This window comes from Manis javanica, chromosome 12 (genome assembly GCF_040802235.1).
Source record: "Manis javanica isolate MJ-LG chromosome 12, MJ_LKY, whole genome shotgun sequence".
Lineage (NCBI taxonomy): Eukaryota > Metazoa > Chordata > Mammalia > Pholidota > Manidae > Manis > Manis javanica.
Genome location: NC_133167.1, coordinates 23,017,025 through 23,032,279, shown reverse-complemented (window position 1 = coordinate 23,032,279; position 15,255 = coordinate 23,017,025). Strand labels below are relative to the sequence as shown.

The 15,255-nt window shown below is 32.5% G+C and overlaps 1 protein-coding gene across 5 annotated transcripts in view; it reads right to left on the bottom strand.

Annotated features, from left to right (window-relative positions):
- Positions 1-15,255, bottom strand: part of ERBB4 (erb-b2 receptor tyrosine kinase 4) — a 1,111,691-nt gene that overhangs the window by 377,072 nt on the left and 719,364 nt on the right. For all 5 annotated transcript variants that reach the window (XM_073218152.1, XM_073218154.1, XM_073218156.1 and 2 more), the window contains exon 4: positions 11,840-11,974. In XM_073218152.1, the coding sequence (XP_073074253.1) occupies positions 11,840-11,974 (135 nt within the window). The remainder of the gene's footprint in view (positions 1-11,839; positions 11,975-15,255) is intronic.

The following is a 15,255-nucleotide window of genomic DNA, read 5'->3' as shown; positions in this document are numbered from 1 at the left end:
CTCCATCTATCCCCAGAACCCTTTTCATCTTGTAAAACTGAAATGATATACTCATTAAACAGTAACTCCCAATTCTCCCCTCCCACCAGCCTCTGGGGCAAACCATTGTGTTTCCTGTCTTGGTATTTGACTACTTAAGTATCACATGTAAGTGGAATCATGCAATGTTTTTACCACTGGCTTATTTTACTCAGCATGATGTCCTCAAGGTTCATCCACATTGTAGCATATGTCACAATGTCCTTCCTGTTTAAGTCAGAATAATATTCCATGATCTGTATGTACCACATTTTGCTTATCAATTCATTCACCAATGGACAGTGGGGAAACATTTATTTTTTATTAGAAACCTTCATGAGATTTTCCTCTAATTTAAACAGACTGTGTAGCTCTTCTTTGCTTTTCTCTCCAATAAGAAAAACATCACTCGATTTCCAAAATCTCCAATTCTAAAACTTAACATTTCAAAAAATGTTAGCAGTTACTATTTCAAAGTAAAGCTGATTATTCTTATTATTTTCTTTGTCCTGTCTGAACAGTTGCTTTAAACACCAAATATACAATCAGAGTTTTATGTTAACACAATATCAGTATGGAATGCCTTGTATATTTCTTTACATTAAGTATTTGTTATTTGAGTCATTATAGAATTTCATTTGGTTAGGATAAGTTTCACACTTTGTGACAGTTGATGTCAGTTCTTATCAATCTAGTATTTCAATCCTTATACCTAATTTCATAATATTCACAACTTTTAGTTAAGTAAATGATATATTATTTTTTCAATGAAAACCCCCATAATGAAAAGGTTGATTAAGATTTATATTAAAATAAATTTAGAGAAATAATAAAATCTGAAGATTGCTCCAACTGCTCCCCAGAGACCTGCTATTTCATGAAATTTTGATCTCTTCAACCATCACTGGAAGACAGCAAGCCCTTGCAAACTCGCAGGCTGCCAGGGCTCTCAGTGACCCCACATGGGACTCTTAATACCTCCTTTACAGAATTTATGAAAGAATCAGAAATAGGGTTAAGTGCCTGTGATACACCAGGCCCAGGAGGTCACATGCACATAAAGCACATTATTGTTGAAATTAGTAACAGAAGTTTCACAGAACAACAGAGAGCTACATATTCTCTAAGAGGGGATAATACATTGGTAGCTGGCTCATCTGCAGCAGGCCCATACCTTCTACGCCAATTTTGAATCAGCACGTGGTCTGTATTCATCATAATAGGCTCTGCTAATCATTTTGCTGGCCTAGAAATCCTACAGCAGGCCAGCGCTCCTTTTGCTTGCCCCTACAATCAGCTGAAGAACTTGGGAGACGGATAGTTCCCATCCTAAACTGAACTGGCTCAGGGAGAGTTTCAGTAGATTTTGATGCATGTCTAAATTTGGAAACCATTAATCCGCTTATGTCTGGACATAAAGAACCTTGTCCTCTTGTTACGCTAGATCATGATATACAGCATCTCTACTGTCATTTGACATAAAAATAATTTTCCTTCCAACAAGCTGAGGTCATGAAGATTTATTTGAAGGTAGAAAATTGACCATTTTAAGGCTGGAACAGTATGTGTGTAGGGTACAGAGGAGTTAATCTTTGAGGCGGAAACTCAGTTTACTCTCTGAGAGAGACCATTTAGCCCTCTGTAAGCCTGTTAGTCAAAACGAGGTGAATATCTATCCATTCTTGAGGAAATCTTGAGTGAAAGAAGTACACATACATACAGAAGCTATGTGTGCTGTTTAATAATTTAAGTGAAAAAATAATTAAATGAAGAATTTCAGAATACGACCCTGAAGAGTCAGCTATTTTCCCTCTTTAAATAATGAGTTAAACTGCCCTGTCCCTACAGAGGTTGTTCTTTCCTGAATTGTGTGTGTGTGTGTGTGTGTGTGTGTGTGTGTGTGTGTGTGTGTGTGTGTGTGTGTTATTCACCATCTGCTCCACAGAAGACTTGGGTCCATAATCATTCATACTATACATGACGTATAGGCTTCCTTTCTCTGCATCATTACAGAGAGAAAAGATAAACACTACTACACTGGGCTTAGCCCAGTAATTACCTCCATAGGGTTGCTGACGTTCACATATGGCAATAGTGTACACAGCTAACTGTGAGACTTTCTAGAATTTTGAGAGCTGATTGTTAAATACAGCTGTTATTAAATATTAAATTATATAAATCCATAATTAAATTTTATTAAAAAAAGGTAACATATGCTAAACATTATTTCATTATTACTATATTTTACTATTATCTATACAACTGAGTCTATTTACATCTACGAAATCTGTATTTAGTAATTGTGTAAATATTACATAATGGCTAGCTGGGCATTCTTTTCCAAAATCTATATTGTTTGCTCAAAAGAGACAAGGTTAAGAATGTTTACACCATGGAAATCAGCAAAATCTACAAACTGGGGTGTTTTCCTTCCCTGGTTTTTGAAGAGTTGTTATTAAACATCTACCAGCACATTTCTGGCATATGGTATAATTTTAGACTGAAAAAGAATGCTTTGGCAAATACACTATTAAAGCTTTTCCAGGGGAGCCACAGTATATTCTGTGCCTGAAGTGAGTATTTCCTTATGTAACAAATTGATGTTTGAACTAATTTAGAAACAGAAAATGAAATGAACCTCTGCCTGGAGAAAGGACAAAAACGCTAGGGCGAAAAAACACCTAGTCCTTAAAGGTTTGGAAATGGGTCAGAAGGTCACACATGAGTAAGAACAAAAAAGTCAGGTTTGGGTCTCTCTGTCCCTAAAATAACCACGATCGTTATTAGCAAAATTATGTTAGTAACTAATCTCATTTGTGCTTTGAAGAAGTCGGGGGTACAGTGGGTCTTAAGAGCAGTTAAGGGTGTCCTGCATGGCTGTGAGGTTACTGGAGAGGCTGGGGTTGGCATTAAGAGGATCAGGACAGGGCGGAGAGCCTATGGAATTCGTTTTAGATTTTAAGTGATTTATATGCAAAAGGAAAGTACAAATTAACTTGTAATCCTAAACTGTTGAGACCAATGTATGTTTATGTAAGTGTGTGTGTTTGTGAACATTTATAATTGTCTACTTTATGTATTTATTATATACAAATATGTATATATAGAGAGATATGATCTGTAATAAAATAAAATAGCACATGCAATGCATAATAAATATGAACCCTGAGATGAGTTAAGAGATCTATTATGAGAAAATTCTGTTCTGCCACCTGAAGGTGAAGTACTGCTGAGGAATATTTTGTTACTTCTTAGAAAACCAAGATAATACTTTTTAATTTAATACATACATTGTTTGATGAAAAAGTTAACTGAGGGAAAGCTATTGCATATGATGAAAATAAAGATATGTCATTAAAATGTACTCAAAAAGTGAAATAATGCACTTTTATCCCAAGAAGCCAAGGAACAAAACCAAACCAGCAGGCATACCTGTGTTTGCCCCTTGTAATGTTCGTAAATAAAAGTTTGTCCTGGAATGAGTTTCAGTCAATACGGATGTCTTCTTGTAAATGTAGTGATAAAGGCCCTCTCCGAAATGGGTCGGATTCAAGTGTTTACTCATTAATAGGATTAAAAAGATACCTTACTTGCCACTTGCTCTTGTTTTTAAAAATGCATTCCTAGATTCTGTTAGTTCTGTTTGCTAATATTTTGTTTAGAATAATTGCATCTGAATTCATAAGTGATCTTTCATTCTTTGGTTGTTTGTTTTATAAGATGAGATTGATGCAAATTTATTTTATAAATCATTTCAAAAAGTTTTTTCTTGGGGTTCATACAGATTCACTTATCCTTTCTAATGTTTTTCACATTCTTCTATTTCTCTAATTAAAGCTATTATTTTTAAAATAATCTTTTAAAAACAGTATGCATTATTTTATTCTATGTATGCATTTATAGAAAAGTGGCTACATGCATATGTAATACACAGAAACTGAAGCTGTACTGAAATATACTGTGGGTAAATTTTCCTGGTACCTCTGTTTGTTTACACAAAGTTCCAAACTACTTAGAAGCATACATCTATTTCATGTAAATATTATAACACTGAAGGATTAATGAAAGTTGATACACTAAGAAAATCGGATTTAATTCTACTCTATTCTGAGATTTATTTTACAGTTTAAGAAAATTACCTATATGACACAACATGCAATATTAATTAGGAATGGACAATTATTAAGATATACAAGTCATTGTAAGAAAAATATAGTTTTAAACTTCACTAATGGTTTTAATGCAGGCAGAAGATCTGATTTAAACAAACAATTAGTCCTGGAATTATATTTGTGAATATAATGATCTTCTTTGAATTTCCCAATTCCCTTATGCTCCTATTTTCTCCTTCCTACAAGTTCACCTTATGATTGATCGCTTTGCTTTTATGAAAGACCTATAGTAGTACAGTAGTGGCTTTTCTCCTAAAAGCAAAAATCTTTGGGTTTCTTTCAACTAGCAAAAACAGGTAGTAATGTAAGTCTTTCATAAAAAAATAGCGACATAATCAAATTTTGGAAAATTGGGATATTCCAGCTTACAATAGGTTTCATAGAAACACTCTACTTTCAGGTAGTAAGGGGAATTTGTATTTGGTTTTGGAAAGTAATTGAGAATGAGTGAAACATCTGGCGTAAAGAAAAGACTGTATCTACAAGATCAAAGATTTGTCCCTTTTAGTGTCACAGCGAGATAAAGCTATGAAATAGTATCCTCTGATTACTAAAACACACATGAAATAGAAACATAAGATGCTAACTAATTAAAATATAATGAAATATAGCTGTCATAGACTGTAAAAATACTTCTGTCCATATATGGTAGACTCATATGAAAAAACATAACAAAATCAGAAGGCACTTACTCCCTTACCATAAGATACCACTCAGATCTGGACACATATTAACTCATTTATTCCTCATTATAGCCCTATGGCATTGGTAATACCATCTCATGGCCATGATCTTTCAGGCCTGACCATAGGCGACTGCAAAGGCTTTACCTGGCAGGTCTCACACAGGAAGCTGCCCTCCGCACACCGGACTTGGTACACAGCCAACGATGGAGTCTCTGAAGGGATGTGCAGTCAAGGTGGCTTCACGCCTCCCTGGAAACCAGGCTCTTGAGCATATCTACATTTCTGGCTCAGATCCCTCCTTTTAGAGGCCTCTGTATCAAGCACCTCTAACAGAGGCTCTCCTCAAGTGCCTTTGCTGAATTACAGGGGTGGGGGAAACCTTGAGGACACTGTTTCTCCACTCTGACTCAGTACTCAGTAGCTTTCCCCTCCTAGCCCTTTCCTCATTTCCTCCCACCTGTCCTCTCCCCCAAGATCTTAAAACTTCAGGGTCCTTTGTTGAAGCCTCCCTCAGCAGTAAGACCCTTCCTGTCTGTGCTGATCAGTCTGGTCAATCTGACCCTCTCCTCGAGCTCTTGAGAAAATGGGACAGTGGAGAAGCTGGAGCCTTCTCCAGGTTAGCCTCCTACTTACAGTATGGCAAAAAGTGATGGGACACTTGACTTACCTTCTTACTAGTTCTCTGTCTTCATCTGCCCCCTTGAAACTAGCAACTCTGCTCAGCTCAGCTCCTCACACACTCCTTTTACAGATGCAGAAATGGAGGTACTGAGAGCCTAAGTGACTTGCCCAAGGTCAAATAGCTAATAAGAGGCAGTGTTCACTTTCAAACAAGCTAGTTTGGCTCCTAAATCCACTTTCTTATCTACACATTCTCCTTGGGAAATCTTGTCTATTTTTCCATATTTATGCTCTGATAGACTCTCATCTGTTTAATTTTTGGAGGGCAACTAGTTTCCATCATTTTGACATTTTTCTGGTGATGGCAGGTAATACATTGCTCCAAGTGACTATATGATTTTTTCACTTTGAAGGGTAGTTGATTGAATAAGTCCTATTCATATACCTATCCAAGAATGTTGCAATGTTAGATAAGTCTTGCTAGGGATTTGCAAAAAAAAAAAAAAAAAGAGTAATCTCTCCCTCACTCTGCTAAAGTTTAGAGATATCACAATTATCTTGGAAAGTACAATTTGGTTATAACTATTCCTAAATCACATACTTTGAAAGGAGTGGTATCATTTTTGAATAATTTTTCTAGACACTTCAAACCTTTTCCTCATTGTTTCAATTATAGCCAAAAGGTTATGTCAATAAAAAGTCAGAATGCTCTTGAAAAGATTTTGCTTTTTTGCATTAAGAATTAGCATTGTACCAAAACCCAAATATCTTTCCAAATTATCCCTTAAGAATCAGACACCATGTAAGAACTTGTTCGTTGTGCTTCAGAAGATCCGAGACTGATGAGAATAATTAGACTTGGGGTGGATTAATGATTGTGCATTGAGTCCCCTGTACAGAATTTTATTGTTGTTGACTGTTAACAACCATTTGATCAATAAATATGAGAGATGCCCTCTCAAAAAAAAATTCAGGTGCAGAATAAAATAGAGTTTGATGAAAAAAAAAGTATAAATAAGAAAAAAAGTAGACTTTACCAATAAACCCAAGAGCCAGATCCTTTAAAAGTCAGGAAGGCAAACTAACATAAGGTTATGACAGATGACAGAGATACAGCCATCTACAAAACCTGGAATAATACTTGAAATATAAGCATCAGCATGATGAAGATTTAAAATTAAAAATATAACTTTTTGTAACAGTGCAAGTAAATATACATTTCTTGGTAAAATCAATTATTTTCAAAGAAAAACATAAAACAAAATTAATTCAGAGGAACAGAAGCACAGAGATTAATAGGTAAAGAAAAGAATTGGAAAGTGTATCCAAAAATTTACTCCAAGTATTCAAACATACTAACAATTAAATAAGGTAAAGTAAAATCATGTTATATTATTTTCTCCCATAAAAATATCAAAGATTTTATGTTTTTAATTATTAATGTCCAATAATTATGAGAAGGCTAGGAGGAGTGTAAACTTGGACAGATTTTTTCAAATGTTTATCAAATGCAAAGGAAAAATAATCAATTAATTTTATTTCCAGAAGTTTATTATAAGAACCTTTGAATAGTTGAGAGCTAAAGAGTGATCTTCAAGAGTGTTTTCCATTATTTATAGCATCAAAATGAAAACAACATAGAAGTCATTTGTTTAAACTATGGTATGCCAATACAGTGGAATAGTATACAGACATTAAGGTAATATTATAGCTGATTATTCAATGACATAGATACTGAATTAAAGAATATTTTATCCAGTTTAAAAAAAAATCAAATATTCTTAAATTCTTTGTCAAAATTGTGTGATCTGTAGATATTTAAAAGTATTATATAAATTAGTATCTCTTTAAACACTATGGAAATTTAGTCATATATATTCTATCTTACAATTTATTATAAGCATAATAAAACAAGTAGAACATCAGTATAATTGAAATAGTGTAACTTATGTAAGTATAAATTAAATTAAGCACATAGATGTATATTGCCATCTTTACCTGAAAAAGACATAAAATGGATAAGCTACCTATCTGTGGATTATAACTTTAATTTCATATGTTTTTATGTATGTAAATGATTGGATAGAATAAAATATAACTTAGGTTCATCTGATTTTCCTTTTTCTAGCTGATCTATTTCATTTGTTTATTTGTTCAGAATATATACATGATCCATCTATTGTGTGCTAAAACACAGTAGAATGGCGAACTGGGCTTTGACTGTGAGGATTTTTCATTTTAGAGTGTGAAAGAATGCCAGTGTTCAGCAGTGGTCAGTATGGGGTAGTTACATGAGAAAATTTACCTAATGTAACCTGTAGAAGAGAACACATCTTAGAAAAGATAACGCCTGATGAATGTTTTAGAGTATGAATAAAATTTAGTCTGGCAAACAGAAAAGGAAGGTCAGGGCAGACAAATTTTAAGAACTCATTCCATAGGAGTAAATAAGCAGGAATCTGCTGAAAATTCCAAACCTATGGTTTTGTTAAGAATTGAGTGTACATTAATCAGTTGAAGTGACAGGGCTTTTAGACAGCGTCATGGTTAGATTTTCATTAAATAGGTCTCATGCTGGCATTTTGTCAGGTAAATTTGTCAGGACTGCATGCAAAGAGAGTAAACACAGAGGCTTTTAACCAGGAGGCCTCAGACCCCTTAAGGGGCTACAGATAGAATTTAGGAGGTCTTTGACCATGAATGCGAAAACATTACATTATCATTCACATTAATCTATTAAAATATGATTTTCATCAATTATTAATATAAGGGCTAAACCACAGTAATATTGGCAGTGACAGCTACACTGTTACCAATAGAAACCATTGATGTATTCATGTTACATCCCAGTTATGATGAATAAATATTATTTATCTATTTATTCTTTCATTTTTAATTGTGGAAAAAAATATGTAATATTTACCATCTTGTTATTTTTAAGTATACAGCTCAGTAGAGTTAAGTATAGTTTACATTGTTGTGTAATAGATCTACAGAATTTTTTCATCTTGCTAAACTGAAAACTTTTCATTTCCTAATTCCCCTAGTTTATGGTAATCAGTATTCTTCCTATGGTTTCTATGATTTTGACTACTTTAATACCTCATGTAAGTGGAATCATACAGTATTTTTGTGACTGGCTTATTTCACTTACCATAATGTCCTCAAAGCTCATCCATGTTGTAACGTGTCATAATTTCCTTCCTTTTTAAGTTTAAATAATGTTCCATTGTATGTATATATGCCCCATTTTATCTATTCACTCATAAATGAACATTTGGGGTGCTTCCACTTTATAGCTTGAAAATAATGCTACTATAAATATAGGTGTGCAAATATCTTCTTGAGACCCTGCTTTCAATTCATCTGGACATTTATCAAGAAGTAGAATTGCTGGGTGATAATGGTAGTTCTATTTTTAAATTTTGAGGAGCCACTATACTCTTTTCCATAGCAATTACACTATTTTATAATGATTTGGAGAGTTAAACAGTGCACAAGATCTTCAATTTTTCCACAATGGTGAATAAGTGTTCACCAACACTTATTTTCTACTAGTTTGATAGTAGTCATTTTAATGGTTGTGAGTTATATCTCATGGTTTTGATTTGCATTATTTAATAATTGGTGATGTTGAGTATATTTTCTTATGCTTTTTGGCCATTTGTATATTGTTTTTGGAGAAATGTTTATACAAGTCCTTTGCTCATTTCTGAATTGGGTTATTTGGGTTTTGTTGTTGTTGAGTCATAGGAGTTCTTTATATATTCTGGATATTAACCCCTGACCAGCTACATATTTTATAAATATTTTCTCCCATTCTATAAGATGCCTTTCACTCTGTTAATTGTGTCCTTCGATGCATAGAATTTTTTAAGTGTGGTGTAGCCCATTCTTTTATTCTTGCTTTTTTTGGCTATGGTTTTGGTGTCATATCCAAAAATCATTGTCAAGTCCAATGTCATGAAGCTTTTCCTCTGTATTTTCTTCTAGGAGTTTATAGTTTGGGGTTTTGTACTCAGGTTAATCTTTTTAAAATTAATTTTTATATACAGTACAAGATAAAAATCTAACCATAATTTTGTGCATGTGGATATCCAGTTTTCCCAATACCATTTGTTAAAGTGACTGTACTTTTAAAAATAACATGTATGCCAATCACTGCTTCAAAACTACATTACATATTAGTCCTATTACAATTTTTTATTTAATGTACTAATAAAGAAGCATGTTACTTTACCACATGTTTATTTTTAAAGATGTTAATAAATGTATTATAATATAATTTATTTTTCCTATAACCCTCTGTGATTTATTTTGTGAATTTATTGATTTTTAGGATTTTATGAAATAAAACATTTATTTTTTGATTATTTATTAATTTAAGGATATGAGAAAATATTATAACAAGTATGCAAAATCCAGAAATAGGCAAATTCAGCATGATTTAGTGGTCATATAAATGCCAAGAACCAAGGAGAAGGGGAACTCAATGATGACTACCACATTTTTAGCTTGGATGACTGATTGGTTGGTGGTATGAAGTTCTGGGAGTCCTCAGTGTAGAAATTGCATTTAAAACCATGAGAATCCCTGTGATCATGCATGAGGAGAACACAGGGAAAAAACTGATTCAAGATAAAGCCATTGAAAACCAACAGGCAAATACCACCCAATTCGTTCTCATCAGCTATAGTGTCATGCAATATATACAATGTATCAACAAATAGAACTTGTATGTAAAGAATAAAACTTTGATAAGCAGTTGGTGGTTATTTTGAAAAGGACCATTCATTATGATTCTACTCTGCATTTTATAATTTTTGCACCTGCAATTATTTGCATGCAAAAACAAATGCAGCTACACTTGCCTAATTATAGGCACAGCCATCCAAATGTGCCCTCAAAAGAACAGCACAAAGGGATGCCATCTGTGAAAGTGCAGCAAACCCCTTAGACCTTTCCTGTTCCACATCTTGTAAGGCTGGTGGACACAATTCCCCTTGGCCTGTTTTGCTTTATTCTTGTCTGATCATATTCATGCATTATAGGATAGTCACTCTAATAGGCTGACAGTCAGTAGGCCTTTCCTTTTATCCAACATTATTTTCCCCCCCAAATATAAAATGTACCATAGTACAGGCAGACTGAAAAAGGAAGTCATTTCTGAATTTCATCATTTGCCTTGTTAGTGTGAACAGATACAATTTCTTATTCACATGTAATTTTACAAGGTAGGCAACATGAACACTGCAAAGATGAAATCTCATATAAATTTCTGCTTAGAGGTGAAAAGAAAATTATGTTACTCTACTTTCTTAAAAAAATTCTAGCCATTTATTAAAAACACAGCTGTCAGTTTGGATCAAATATATTCATATTTCCCCATTAGATCATTAGGACCATCATGAAATTTGATAACTGCCCCATGGAGCTTGATTTCCTATGAAAGTGTCATAACACAATCAGTACTATTGCAAATAATTATTGAACTATGTGAGGAGAGTTATGATTTCAGGTGGAAAATATATAGTAACAGATGAGAAATATAAAACCAGGGTTTCATGTGACAAAGATTCTGTTCTCATACAACTGTCAGTAATAATAAGTGTTAGGACAATGTATCCTGCTTTATGAAAATGAAACAGATTCCAAACAGAATAAGTTTCAGATGTTTTAATGATATTTCAAATACTACTTGCTTATCACTTAATCATATTAAACAGTTTGAATTTGATAAATCCTCTGTGGTAGAAACAATATATACTTTGAGAATGGGGAATTGGGTAGTTGTAATATATATTTATTTTATATGAAACCTATCTTTCTCCACTCTACTTACAGTATTTGGAATTGTCACAAAGTATTGCCATGAAGGTTTTAGGGGCACATGAAGGCTTAGGAATTCTAAAATGTTCACTGGTTGGTCTTTTTTATGTAAGAAGTTAAAGTGAATAAGAAGGTAATTTTTGTTGTTCTGCCTTTCTCTTGGTAGTGTATGTATCACATTGAAGCTGTATTTAGACATTAGCCTTAAGTTGATGAACAATGGGGAATATGTTTAGGCATTTAGATCCTGTGGTGCGTAGACACTGGAAATATGGTAAAGTAGCTTAGACTTCACAAAAAGAACCATGTTAAGAAAATGAGAATTTGTAAAGGGGAAGTATCATTCCAAAAATAAAAATAATTAGAAATAAAAGATTGCTCTATCATATATATAACTGAACATTTCAATGAATACAATCAAAATTTAAAATATTATTAATGGGATGATAAACATAAGCCATTCATTTTCACAGAAGTAGAGGAATATTTTGAGACATTAAAAAGGCTACTCACATCCTGAGCTACCGTTTGTTGACACCAAAGTCAAGTTGGAAGGCCATGGATTCCGAACAATATCTTGCCAATGAATTGTGTCTGTGTAACAGAGAAATTTGTTCTGGTCTACATAGACTCCACCATTTAGGATTTCTGTATTAAAAAAAACGAACAGATATTTATTGTCAAACTTTTTGTTGATAAAATGGTAGTCAATAAAAATGTTTTAGTCTTAAACTATTTTCAAAAATAAATTACTTAGTCACTGTGATGTCCTTTAAAATACATTTTATTGAGTCATAAAGATATAAAGTCAAAGGCATAAACTGGGAAAGATAGAAAAATACAAAGAAAAACAACCATTCATAATCTAAACACTAAGAAAGAAACACTCCTGACATTGTGGTATAGATGCTTTTAATCTCTTTTCTAAGTTTTTTTCCTCTGAAATTGTAATAACATTGCATAGACTGTTTAATAACCTTCTAGTTTTATATAATATTACATGGTGAGTATTTTATGCTAATTTAATATCATTCTACATTATTTCTAATAAGAATACAATGTACCAGAGTGTAAATTAAATAGTATTTATCCAACCAAACCCCTCCTGCTTATCATTTAACTTATTTATCTCTCTTAACAAAAATTGTTTTAGTCAATGTGACATTGACTGCAGTCAGCAGGCAAGTAATTACCACAAAATGGAAGCTACGGTTAATGTAAACTTTTTAAATAATCACCTTAAGCTGAAGAGGGAGATAAAAGAATAAATAAAACATGTGATGTCCTAAAGGGGGTGTTTGTGAAAATAAGATTGGTGGGCACATCTAAAGAGCCTTATTGTGTTGCATGTGTAAAATCCTCCAGATTAATTTTGACATTGTAGGGTTTTCCACATTTAAAATCACTCCCATTCCCATCAGCCCTTCCACCTACTATTAGTTCCATTTTCTCAGGCGAGAGGAAAAAAAGAGACAAAAAGAAATTAGATCATCTTTTTACTTCTAAAACCTAGTATATTATTTTCCATGACCTAATCATACAGCCTTCATCAAAGCAGAAGGGAGATGTAAGACGTAAGAAAGATTGTGAAAGTGGATTTCTACATTAATATTTGGCATTAAGTTTCTATCTAAGAAATGTGGCGATCTCATCTAATAGCTTTCTCATGAGACATTAGATGATGCTCTTCTGCTCTAGGAATAATTCTTCATTAGGTGACAAAGAAAGGAGATTTTGACTGCTATCCAGGAAATGAAGGTTATTTTTCAGTCTACATTTGGAAAAGTTCGACTTAGAAAAAAAAAAAAGTGAAGAAAAAAGGTAATAGCTCAAACATTATAGAAACGGTATTTGTCAGGAGTCACATTTTAATTCAAATATTTCATACTGAAGGAACACAGTATCCATCTCCAACTTCCTATCTAAAAATATTCAAACAGAATCAGATTATATTATACTGAATAATAATCTCATCAAATGCCTTTCCTAAACATATTAATCTGCTACCAACATTGACATTTGTTTCTTAGAAATATTCTGTTCAAGAGCTTGGTTTATACTTGGAAAAGGATTTAGAAAGCAGGCAATAATAATTCAAGTATAGTCTTACATGTTAAAATTATAAATTAAGAGTATAATCATGATCAATCTTGATGATACTTCTATTATCCTTATTTCAAAACCCAGCATCTGCTAGCAATTCTAGTCAGGAGGATTTATACATTTTTAGTATTTAATGATGGAGAGTTTATTTGGGTATGTGTGCATTTTCCCTAAAAATAGTTCTTTTCCCTTTATGTTTTGCTTAAATCCGATTCTGTTGTTGAATGTCAAAACCCCATAATCAGAAAATGTGGATTTTATGTGTCTTTATAGGAGAGTTTTAATATATACTTTATCTTACATTTTCTTCTGATCAACTTGATTACCTAAACATATCTCAGGAAATAATGTTGAAATTACATTTATTTGTGTATATAGCTTACATTGATTTTAAAACTGTATACAAATTTTAAAATACTAATTTAGCATGCTTTTGTGGGGAAATTATTCAGTTAGATTTACTTCTAGACTCAGAAAATTCTAGGGAAAAGTACTGACCTATAAGAAAGTCTTTACAGACTCAGGTTATTCACTGGTCAAAAAGGGAAAACTAATGTTTCTGACTTGGTTGAATATGCTGGCTTCTCTGCATTTTTAGATTAGAAAGAGGGACAAGGATTAGAAAGAGAAAAGCTTGGTAAGATATTTATCCAAGAAGATATTAGAAAAATGCCTGGCTGTGTTTTAGATTTGACTTTGCCAATTCACAAGAACAGCAGAGCTTTCCATAGTTTTATTAAATATTCATTGAAGATACCATCTGTATTACATCAAAAGCTTCTCTCACACCAGCATGAAATAAAGTGATTCACAATTACATTTTTAAAATTTAATTATTAAATTTAAAAAAAAGACAATTTCTAATTCTAAGAAGACAGGCAAATGAGACACAAATTTAATATTTGAACAAAGATGCATAAAGCCTGGAAGAATGAAAAGACAAAAAATATGATGAGTAAATAAATGAGCTCAAGATAATCTTATTCCATTGTATTTCACTTCCCACTATAGGAAATTGATATCAGAGTAAATTAAATTAGACACAAATAGATTCTTAGTTATTGTTAACAATTGGTAGAAAAAAAGTTGCTATGAATGTTTTTATCGTATAAAAATATTTCTGGGGAGTTCACAAAACAGAACTTTGTCTTCTTAATGAATGTCATGATTAAATATATTAAGATACATTAAATATGACATTCTATGAAAAAGTATCATTTCATTACTAAAAAATTCCAGTAAACACTTAAAATATGTTTGTGTCTGAAACATTTCCTACTAGATTAATGCATCCAAGTTGAGTAAAACATGTAAGGAATCTTTTTGTATTTAAACCATAATTCATACTACTCTCCAGTATGTTGAGTATAACATATATAATGCATGATTTATAACTGAAATATTAGACTAAACTTCATGAAGGCAAGGCACATTTTAAGATGCTATAGCATATAGCGTATACATATAGCATCAAACTGGAGCAATAGGTATTCAATAACAAAACTAAAAAAAAAATGTACCATGGAATTTCCACTACATTGATCAGTTAACTTCTTTTGTAGTTCCTAATTTTAAATTATATTCTGACAATATCAAAGGTAGAATGAAAGTTACCTTTTTCCATAAACTCCCTATAGTCATCTTAACGAGTTCACATTTCATTGTTAGTGGTCATATTTGTTTTGTTCAAAACTGTATCCCCCGTGTTTTGCACTATGCGAGGCACAAGCCAGATACACAATAAATATTTGCTTCATAAATGAAAATATAATTATCTGGAGTATAGGAAAACATATTTTGAGTGGAGCAATAAATATATAATATCT